General features: G+C 52.6%; 1 protein-coding gene across 1 annotated transcript in view; it reads right to left on the minus strand.

The window, feature by feature from the left end:
* The window catches only part of LOC137385070 (membrane-spanning 4-domains subfamily A member 15-like), a 39,802-nt gene extending 28,486 nt beyond the window's left edge, over window positions 1–11,316 (minus strand). Inside the window, exons 1-4 of the mRNA XM_068059809.1 lie at window positions 11,090–11,316; window positions 7,984–8,105; window positions 7,205–7,315; window positions 2,789–2,845 (exon numbers count right to left, since the gene is read on the minus strand). Of these exons, the coding sequence (XP_067915910.1) occupies window positions 2,789–2,845; window positions 7,205–7,315; window positions 7,984–8,085 (270 nt within the window). The 5' untranslated portion in view covers window positions 8,086–8,105; window positions 11,090–11,316. The remainder of the gene's footprint in view (window positions 1–2,788; window positions 2,846–7,204; window positions 7,316–7,983; window positions 8,106–11,089) is intronic.
* Between the last annotated feature and the right edge of the window lie 292 nt (window positions 11,317–11,608).

Consider the following 11,608-nt stretch of genomic DNA (forward strand, 5'->3'; position numbering starts at 1 on the left):
TGTGATATGGAGACCAGAACTGTGCACAGTCACTCCCAGTGTGATATGGAGACCAGAACTGTGCACAGTCACTCCCAGTGTGATATGGAGAAAAGAACTGTACACAGTAACTCCCAGTGTGATATGGAGACCGGAACCGTGCACGGTAACTCCCAGTGTGATATGGAGACCGGAACTGTGCACAGTAACTCCCAGTGTGATATGGAGACCAGAACTGTGCACAGTCACTCCCAGTGTGATATGGAGACCAGAACTGTGCACAGTCACTCCCAGTGTGATATGGAGACCGGAACTGTGCACAGTAACTCCCAGTGTGATATGGAGACCGGAACTGTGCACAGTAACTCCCAGTGTGATATGGAGACCAGAACTGTGCACAGTCACTCCCAGTGTGATATGGAGACCAGAACTGTACACAGTAACTCCCAGTGTGATATGGAGACCGGAACTGTGTACAGTAACTCCCAGTGTGATATGGAGACCAGAACTGTACACAGTAACTCCCAGTGTGATATGGAGACCGGAACTGTACACAGTAACTCCCAGTGTGATATGGAGACCAGAACTGTACACAGTAACTCCCAGTGTGATATGGAGACCAGAACTGTGCACAGTGACTCCCAGTGTGATATGGAGACAAGAACTGTGAACAGAAACTCCCAGTGCGATATGGAGACCAGAACTGTGCACAGTGACTCCCAGTGTGATATGGAGACAAGAACTGTGCACAGTAACTCCCAGTGTGATATGGAGACCAGAACTGTACACAGTAACTCCCAGTGTGATATGGAGACCGGAACTGTGCACAGTGACTCCCAGTGTGATATGGAGACCAGAACTGTACACAGTAACTCCCAGTGTGATATGGAGACCGGAACTGTGTACAGTAACTCCCAGTGTGATATGGAGACCGGAACTGTGCACAGTCACTCCCAGTGTGATATGGAGACCAGAACTGTACACAGTAACTCCCAGTGTGATATGGAGACCGGAACTGTGTACAGTAACTCCCAGTGTGATATGGAGACCAGAACTGTACACAGTAACTCCCAGTGTGATATGGAGACCGGAACTGTGTACAGTAACTCCCAGTGTGATATGGAGACCGAAACTGTGTACAGTAACTCCCAGTGTGATATGGAGACCGGAACTGCACAGTAACTCCCAGTGTGATATGGAGACCGAAACTGTGTACAGTAACTCCCAGTGTGATATGGAGACCGAAACTGTGTACAGTAACTCCCAGTGTGATATGGAGACCGGAACTGCACAGTAACTCCCAGTGTGATATGGAGACCGAAACTGTGTACAGTAACTCCCAGTGTGATATGGAGACCGGAACGGTGTACAGTAACTCCCAGTGTGATATGGAGACCAGTACTGTACACAGTAACTCCCAGTGTGATATGGAGACCAGAACTGTGCACAGTAACTCCCAGTGTGATATGGACACCGGAACTGTGCACAGTAACTCCCAGTGTGATATGGACACCGGAACTGTGCACAGTAACTCCCAGTGTGATATGGAGCCCGGAACAGTGCACAGTATCGCCCAGTGTGATATGGAGACCAGAACTGTGCACAGTAACTCCAAGTGACTCCCGTCTAACCTAGGTCTAGCACCATTTTAATTTTTATTCATTCATGGGATGTGGGCGTCGCTGGCCAGGCCAGCATTTATTGCCCATCCCTCATTGTCCTTGAGAAGGTGGTGGTGAGCTGCCTTCTTGAACCGCTGCAGTCCATGTGGTGTAGGTACACCCACAGTGCTGTTCAGATGGGAGTTCCAGGATTTTGACCCAGCGACAGTGAAGGAACGGCGATATAGTTCCAAGTCAGGATGGTGTGTGACTTGGATGGGAACTTGCAGGTGGTGGTGTTCCCATGCATCTGCTGCCCTTGTCCTTCTCGTTGGTAGAGGTCATGGGTTTGGAAGGTGCTGTCTAATGAGCCTTGGTGAGTTGCTGCAGTGCATCTTGTAGATGGTACACACTGCTGCCACTGTGCGTCGGTGGTGGAGGGAGTGAATGTTTGTAGATGGGGTGCCATGCAAGCGGGCTGCTTTGTCCTGGATGGTGTCGAGCTTCTTGAGTGTTGTTGGAGCTGCACACATCCAGGCAAGTGAAGAGTATTCCATCACACTCCTGACTTGTGCCTTGTAGATGGTGGACAGGCTTTGGGGAGTCAGGAGGTGAGTTACTCGCCTCAGGATTCCTAGCCTCTGACCTGCTCTTGTAGACACGGTATTTATATGGCTGGTCCAGTTCAGTTTCTGGTCAATGGTAACCCCCCGGGATGTTGATAGTGGGGGATTCAGCGATGGTAATGCTGTTGAATGTCAAGGAGAGATGGTTAGATTCTCTCTTGTTGAAGATGGTCATTGCCTGACACTTGTGTGGCACGAATGTTACTTGCCTGGATATTGTCCAGGTCTTGCTGCATTTCTACATGGTCTGCTTCAGTATTTGAGGAGTTGCAAATGGTGCTGAACATTGTGAAATCATCTGCGAACATCCCCACTTCTGACCTTATGATTGAAGGAAGGTCATTGATGAAGCAGCTGAAGATGGTTGGGCCGAGGACACTACCCTGAGGAACTCCTGCAGTGATGTCCTGGAGCTGAGATGATTGACCTCCAACAACCACAACCATCTTCCTTTGTACTAGGTATGATTCCAACCAGCGGAGAGTTTTCCCCCTGATTCCCATTGACCTCAGTTTTGCTAGGGCTCCTTGATGCCATACTCGGTCAAATGCTGCCTTGATCTCAATGAACTGAACAACTTACCCGAGGTTTATTGGGATCACGGTCACACACAATCGCCAGAGACCCAGAAACTATCAGCTGGAAGATAAAAACAAATCACAGAGAAAAGCATATCAAGAACATTGTAACAACTTACAATGAGATTGTGTCTTAAAGGTAGAAAATAGGTCCAAAAAGGCATCACAGGAGGGACCTCAAAAAATTAGATCTCGAGCCACCTAAGGAGATATTTGGGAGAGGTGACCAAACGCTGGGTCAAAGAGGGAGGTTTGAAGGAGAATCTTAAAGGAGGAGAGAGAGAGAGAGGCGGAGAGGTTTAGGGAGGGAATTCCAGAGCTTAGGGCCCAGGCAGCTGAAGGCACGGCCGCCAATGGTGGAGAGATTAAAATCGGAGTATGCTCAAGAGGCCGGAATTGGAGGAGCGCAGAGATCTCGGAGGGTTGCAGGGACTGGAGGAAGTTACAGAGATAGGGAGGGTTGTCGGGTCTGGAGGAGGTTACAGAGATAGGGAGGGTTGTCGGGGCTGGAGGAGATTACAGAGATAGGGAGGGTTGTCGGGGCTGGAGGAGGTTACAGAGATAGGGAGCGTTGTCGGGATGGAGGAGGTTACAGAGATACGGAGGGTTTTCGGGGCTGGAGGATGTTACAGAGATGGGGAGGGCTGTAGGGGCTGGAGGATGTTACTGAGATGGGGAGGGTTGGAGGGGCGGGAGGAGGTTACAGAGATAGAGAGGGTTGTAGGGGCTGGAGGAGGTTACAGTGATAGGGAGGGTTGGAGGGGCTGGAGTAGGTTACAGAGATAGGGAGGGTTGTAGAGGCTGGATGAGGTTACAGAGATAGGGAGGGTTGTAGGGACTGGAGGAGGTTACAGAGATAGGGAGGGTTGTAGGGGCTGGAGGAGGTTAGAGAGATAGGGAGGGTTGTAGGGGCTGGAGGAGATGACAGAGATCGTAAGGGAAGTCGGGCCTGGAGGAGGTTACAGAGATAGGGAGGGTGGTCGGGGCTGGAGGAGGTTACAGAAATAGGGAGCGTTGGCGGGGCTGGAGGAGGTTAAAGAGATAGGGCGGGTTGTAGGGACTGGAGGAGGTTCCAGAGAAAGGGAGGGTTGGAGGGGCTGGAGGAGGTTACAGAGATAGGGAGGGTTGTAGGGGCTGGAGGAGGGTTACAGAGATAGGGAGAGTTTTCGGGGCTGGAGGAGGTTGCAGAGATAGGGAGGGTTGTCGGGGCTGGAGGAGGTTACAGAGATAAGGAGTGTTGTAGGGACTGGAGGAGGTTACAGAGATAGGGAGGGTTGTCGGTGCTGGAGGAGGTTACAGATATAGGGAGGGTTGCAGGGGCTGGAGGAGGTTACAGAGATAGGGAGGGTTGTCGGGGCTGGAGGAGGTTACAGAGATAGGGAGGGTTGTTGGGGCTGGAGGAGGTTACAGAGATAGGGTGGATTGTCGGGGCTGGAGGATGTTACAGAGATAGGGAGGGTTGTAGGGGCGGGAGGAGGTTACAGAGATAGGGAGGGTTGTCGGGGCTGGAGGAGATTACAGAGATAGGGAGGGTTGTGGAGGCTGGAGGAGGTTACAGAGATAGGGAGGGTTGTCGGGGCTGGAGGAGGTTACAGAGATAGGGAGGGTTATCGGGGCTGGAGGAGGTTACAGAGATAGGGAGTGTTGTCGGGGCTGGAGGAGGTTACAGAGATATGGAGGGTTATCGGGGCTGGAGGAGGTTACAGAGATAGGGAGTGTTGTCGGGGCTGGAGGAGGTTACAGAGATAGGGAGGGTTGTCGGGGCTGGAGGAGGTTACTGAGATAGGGAGGGTTGTCGGGGCTGGAGGAGTTTACTGAGATAGGGAGTGTTGTAGGGGCTGGAGGAGGTTACAGAGATAGGGAGTGTTGTAGGGGCTGGAGGAGGTTACAGAGATAGGGAGGGTTATCGGGGCTGGAGGAGGTTACAGAGATCGGGAGGGTTGTGGAGGCTGGAGGAGGTTACAGAGATAGGGAGGGTTGTCGGGGCTGGAGGAGGTTACAGAGATAGGGAGGGTTGTGGAGGCTGGAGGAGGTTACAGAGATCGGGAGGGTTGTGGAGGCCGGAGGTGGTAACAGAGATAGGGAGGATTGCAGGTGTGGAAGAGGTTACAGAGATAGGATAGGGTTGTCGGGGCTGGAGGAGGTTACAGAGATAGGGAGGGTTGTCGGGACTGAAGGAGGTTACAGACATAGGGAGGGTTGTCTGGGCTGGAGGAGGTTACAGAGATAGGGAGGTTCATCAGGACTGGAGGAGGTTACAGACATAGGGAGGGTTGTCTGGGCTGGAGGAGGTTACAGAGATAGGGAGGTTTGTCAGTACTGGTGGAGGTTACAGAGATAGGGAGGGATGTCGCTGCTGGAGGAGGTTCCAGAGATGGGGAGGGTTGTCGGGACTGAAGGAGGTTACAGAGATAGGGAGGTTTGTCAGTACTGGTGGAGGTTACAGAGATAGGGAGGGTTGTCGGGGCTGGTGGGTCCTTGCCGGTCTCAGGTCAGTCGTTTCAGACTGTGGAACATTCTACCGAGTGCCCTGTTTATACAGTTAGTGTTTCAAGTTGTGCTCCCTGTCACCGAGTGCATCGCAGCATTTAACAAGCTGAGGATGAACTCTGAAATGTTATATCAGACACAGGACATAGAGGAGGGAAATCCAGAAACATTTCTTCATGCAGAGGGAGACGGAATAAGCTGCAGATCAATGAATGATTTGAAATATGAGACCCAGGGACATTTGCTGGGCAAAGAAATAAAGGGATATGGAGGCAAGTCAGGTGGGTGGGGCTAGTACACACTGAATGGTGAGAAGAGGCTGAATGGGCCTCCTTCTGTTCCAGTGTAACAGGCTGGAGAAGGGGCTGAATGGGCCTCCTCCTGTTCCAGTGTAACAGGGTGGAGAAGGGGCTGAATGGGCCTCCTCCTGTTCCTGTGTAACAGGCTGGAGAAGGGGCTGAATGGGCCTCCTCCTGTTCCTGTGTAACAGGGTGGAGAAGGGGCTGAATGGGCCTCCTCCTGTTCCAGTGTAACAGGCTGGAGAAGGGGCTGAATGGGCCTCCTCCTGTTCCTGTGTAACAGGCTGGAGAACGGGCTGAATGGGCCTCCTCCTGTTCCAGTGTAACAGGCTGGAGAACGGGCTGAATGGGCCTCCTCCTGTTCCAGTGTAACAGGCTGCAGAAGGGGCTGAATGGGCCTCCTCCTGTTCCTGTGTTACAGGCTGGAGAACGGGCTGAATGGGCCTCCTCCTGTTCCAGTGTAACAGGCTGGAGAAGGGGCTGAATGGGCCTCCTCCTGTTCCAGTGTAACAGGCTGGAGAAGGGGCTGAATGGGCCTCCTCCTGTTCCTGTGTAACAGGCTGGAGAAGGGGCTGAATGGGCCTCCTCCTGTTCCAGTGTAACAGGCTGGAGAAGGGGCTGAATGGGCCTCCTCCTGTTCCAGTGTAACAGGCTGGAGAAGGGGCTGAATGGGCCTCCTCCTGTTCCAGTGTAACAGGCCGGAGAAGGGGCTGAATGGGCCTCCTTCTGTTCCCGTGTAACAGGCTGGAGAAGGGGCTGAATGGGCCTCCTCCTGTTCCAGTGTAACAGGCTGGAGAAGGGGCTGAATGGGCCTCCTCCTGTGCCTGTGTAACAGGCTGGAGAAGGGGCTGAATGGGCCTCCTCCTGTTCCAGTGTAACAGGCTGGAGAAGGGGCTGAATGGGCCTCCTTCTGTTCCCGTGTAACAGGCTGGAGAAGGGGCTGAATGGGCCTCCTCCTGTTCCAGTGTAACAAGCTGGAGAAGGGACTGAATGGGCCTCCTCCTGTTCCAGTGTAACAGGCCGGAGAAGGGGCTGAATGGGCCTCCTCCTGTGCCTGTGTAACAGGCCGGAGAAGGGGCTGAATGGGCCTCCTCCTGTTCCAGTGTAACAGGCTGGAGAAGGGGCTGAATGGGCCTCCTCCTGTCCCCGTGTAACAGTCTGGAGAAGGGGCTGAATGGGCCTCCTCCTGTTCCCGTGTACCAGGCTGGAGAAGGGGCTGAATGGGCCTCCTTCTGTTCCCGTGTAACAGGCTGGAGAAGGGGCTGAATGGGCCTCCTCCTGTTCCAGTGTAACAGGCTGGAGAAGGGGCTGAATGGGCCTCCTCCTGTTCCTGTGTAACAAGCTGGAGAAGGGGCTGAATGGGCCTCCTCCTGTTCCTGTGTAACAAGCTGGAGAAGGGGCTGAATGGGCCTCCTTCTGTTCCCGTGTAACAGGCTGGAGAAGGGGCTGAATGGGCCTCCTCCTGTTCCAGTGTAACAGGCTGGAGAAAGGGCTGAATGGGCCTCCTCCTGATCCTGTTAGTGTAGCCGGCTTGCTGAAGATGTACCTTCGACGGCGACAGGACCCTGTCTGCAGACACTGTTCGTTAAGTCTGGAACATGTCGGGTGGAAGACAAACGAGGCCTACTCACCAGGACTGCCATCCACCAGGGCGCTCCCACCACTGTCATCTGCGTCTGCCTGCCAAAATGTAGAGGGAAACTGAACCCGCACTGAATTATTCCCAGCATGATCAACGTAACCTGTTGCAATGGAGAGAATTGTTGAATGAGGCAGCAAAGCAGAAAAAGGCCCTTTTCCCGGACAGGCCTGGGCCTCGATTTTGAGTGGCCATTCATCCCACACTCCTCCCTCCTGCTCTTTCCCCATTTCCCTGTAAATTTCTCCCTGTCCAGTATTCCCCCGATTCTCCCTTTTGAAAGTTCCTGTTGAATCTGCTTCCACCGCCCTTTCAGGCAGCGCGTTCCAGATCACAACAACTCTCTGTGTAAAAAAACATTTCTCCTCATCTCCCCCTCTGGTCCCTCTGCCGATTATCTTCAATCTGTGTCCCTCTGGTTCCCGACCCTCCAGCCACCGGAAACACTTTCTCCTCATTTACTCCGTCAAAACCCCTCGTAATTCTGAACGCCCCGATTAAATCTCCTCTTAACCTTCACTGCTCGGAGGAGACCGATCCCAGCTTCTCCGGTCTCTCCGGCCTATTCTCTCGGAAAGCCGACAAAGACGCGTTTCTCCTCCCACCCTCTTTCATGCGTGTTGCCGACTCGAGACCCGGGTCGGAGGCAGCGCCCGACGCGCCCATCTTTTCTTGGCCCACCTCCCCCCCCCCTCCCCCCCACAACACCCCCTGGAGAGGTTGGCGGTGGGCGGCCCTGAGGCCACGGCCCAGCCTTTCGGTCACCCTTACCCCCAGCGCCTTCGGCTCTCCCTTCAGGAACTTCTGAAGAGGTTTCTGCTGCTGGCACAGTTGGATGGTCGCGGCAGGTTTGCAGACGGCGGACTCGGTCATGACGCTCGGCTGAGGCGGCCCTGTCGGGAGGAAGGCAGGAGCTGGTGAGCAGGGGGAGTAACACACGGCTCGTGGAGGTGAATGAGCAAGTCTCAACAACAAGCCGAGCGGGGGTGGGGGTGGGGGGGTGGCGGTGGAATCAGGGCGGAGGGTCGTAGTGTCGTGTTTCCAGGATGAGTAACTCAGAGTTGACCATGAAACTATCTTCCGGTCGTCATAACAAGCCCATCTGGTTCACCAATGTGAGGGAAATCTGCCGTCCTGACCAGGTCTGGCCTACATGTGACTCCTGACCCACAGCGATGTGGCTGACTCGTAAACTGCCCTCGGAGATGGCTGAGCAGCACACTCAGTGGTTAGGGAGTGTCAGCTTGGAATTTTATACTGGATTCTCTGTGCACCTTTCACTTCGAATCTCCTGAAAACCAGCAGCCCGCTGAGCTGTGGCTGATTGACAGGTGAGAGGGAGCGGCATGGAGGAAGGGGGATGTGGGAAAGGGGCAGGAGGGGAGTGAGGTGAGGGGCGGGGATGGCAAGAGCGAGAGGCGGGGGGAGGGAGTCAGTTGAAGGGGTGAGAGAGAGGGGAAGGGAGCGAGGGCCAGTGTTTGACCCTTGTCCCTGTTCCGAATCAAATAGAGGATTGGATTGGAATGCATAGGGTAGTGGGATACAATGTGTCCTCAGTGGAGGGTGAATCACACTGACACACTGACAAATACTCACACTCACTCACGCTCACACTCACACACACTCACACTCACACACACACACACACACAATCCTACTCACACTCACACACACACACACTCACACACACACACACAATCCTACTCACACTCACACACACACACTCACACTCACATACTCTCACTCACACACTCACTCACACACACACTCACACAATCCTACTCACACTCACTCACACTCACACTCACGCTCTCACTCGCACTCACACACACTCACACACACTCACACACACACACTCACACACACACAATCCTACTCACACTCATACACACACACTCACACACACACACTCCTACTCACACTCACACACACACACACTCACACACACAATCCTACTCACACTCACACACACACACTCACACACACACACTCACACACACTCACACACACAATCCTACTCACACTCACACACACACACTCACACACACACAATCCTACTCACACTCACACACACACACTCACACTCACACACTCACACTCACATACTCTCACTCACACACTCACTCACACACACAATCCTACTCAGACTCACACACACACACTCACACACACACAATCCTACTCACACTCACACACACACACACACAATCCTATTCACACTCACACACAGACACTCACACTCACACACACAATCCTACTCACACTCACACACACACACTCACACACACACACTCACACTCACACACTCACACTCACATACTCTCACTCACACACTCACTCACACACACACTCACACAATCCTACTCACACTCACTCACACTCACACTCATGCTCTCACTCGCACTCACATACTCACACTCACACGCACACACTCACACAATCACACACTCCTACTCACACTCACTCACACTCTCACTTGCACTGACATAATCACACACTCACACTCACTCACACTCTCACTTGCACTCACACACTCACACACACTTTCACACACTCACACACACACTCTCACACACGCTCAGACATACTCACACAGTCACACACACACACTCACAAAGGCACACACTCACACAGACACACTCATGCACTCACGCACACACACTCACACAGACACACAGTCACACACACACTCACACACTTTCACACACTCACACAGACACACTCTCACACACTCTCAGACACACACACACAGACACACTCTCACACACTCACACACTCACACAGACACACACACACACTCACAGAGTCACACACACTCTAACAGACACTCATGCTCACACAGGCACTCACACTCAAAGACACTCACAGACACACACTCACACAAACACACTCTCACACACTCTCAGACACACACTCACACACTCACACACACAGTCACTCACACTCTCACTCGCACTCACATACTCACACACTCACACTCACTCACACTCTCACTTGCACTCACATACTCACACACACACACACACACACTCACAATCACACTCACACACTCCTACTCACACTCACTCACACTCGCACTCACATACTCACACACACACACTCACACACTCACACACACACACTCTCACACACGCTCAGACATACTCACACAGTCACACACACACAGACACACTCTCACACACACACACTCACAAAGGCACACACTCACACAGACACACTCATGCACTCACGCACACACACTCACACAGACATACAGTCACACACACACTCACACACTTTCACACAGACACACTCTCACACACTCTCAGACACACACTCACACACTCACACACACAGTCACACACACTCTCACACACTCTCACACACTCACACACACCCAGTCACACAGACACTCACACTCACACACTCACACACTCACAGACACACACTCACACAGACACACTCTCACACACTCTCAGACTCACACAGTCACACACACTCACACAGCCACAGTCTTACACACACACTCACACAGATACACACCCACACATTCTCAGACACACACAGACGCACTCACAAAGATACACTCACACACACACGCACACATACACAAACACACACACACACAAACACACACTCAAACAGACACTCACGCTCACACACACACACACACTCACACACACTCACACAAACACACAGACACAAACACACACTCAAACAGACACTCACACTCACACAAACTCCCACAAACACACTCAAACAGACACAGTCTCACACGCGCACAGACACACACAGACACACACTCACACAGACACACACGTTCAGACACACACACACACTCACACACACACAGTCCACCACACACAGTTTGATTGTAATGTGATGGTACTGATCTCACCCAGTGAGTCGGGGGGTCTCAGGTTAAAAGACTGACTTCTACTGAATCCCACTCAGGACGAAATCGTGACTGGGAAATGTCTTCACTCCTCACTGCTGAGAATGGCCAGGATGTTTAAGAAAAGCTTGTCTTCACCCTGAGCAGCGTTTTCACCCTGCAGATCACTGCTTTACTGTGGATCCTCAGAAACACCAGGGAAATCAGGACACACAAACTCCAAAACTGGTTGTTGCTGCAGATTGTGAAAGTCAGTCCCAACCGAGCTTCCAAATCATTAACTCTCCCCGGACCAGGGCGAACAATGAATTCCTGAGAATAGAGTCTGAGTGTTCAGAGAGGCAGAGGTGGAGAGAGAGAGAGAGAGAGTCTGAGAGACAGAGGCAGAGAGAGAGAAAACTAGAGAGAGATACAAAGAGACAGAAACAGAGAGAAAGAGAGATAGCACGATGACAGTGCAGCACTCCCTCAGTACTGACCCTCCGACAGTGCAGCACTCCCTCAGTACTGACCCTCCGACAG

Source organism: Heterodontus francisci, chromosome 28, assembly GCF_036365525.1.
Source record: "Heterodontus francisci isolate sHetFra1 chromosome 28, sHetFra1.hap1, whole genome shotgun sequence".
Lineage (NCBI taxonomy): Eukaryota > Metazoa > Chordata > Chondrichthyes > Heterodontiformes > Heterodontidae > Heterodontus > Heterodontus francisci.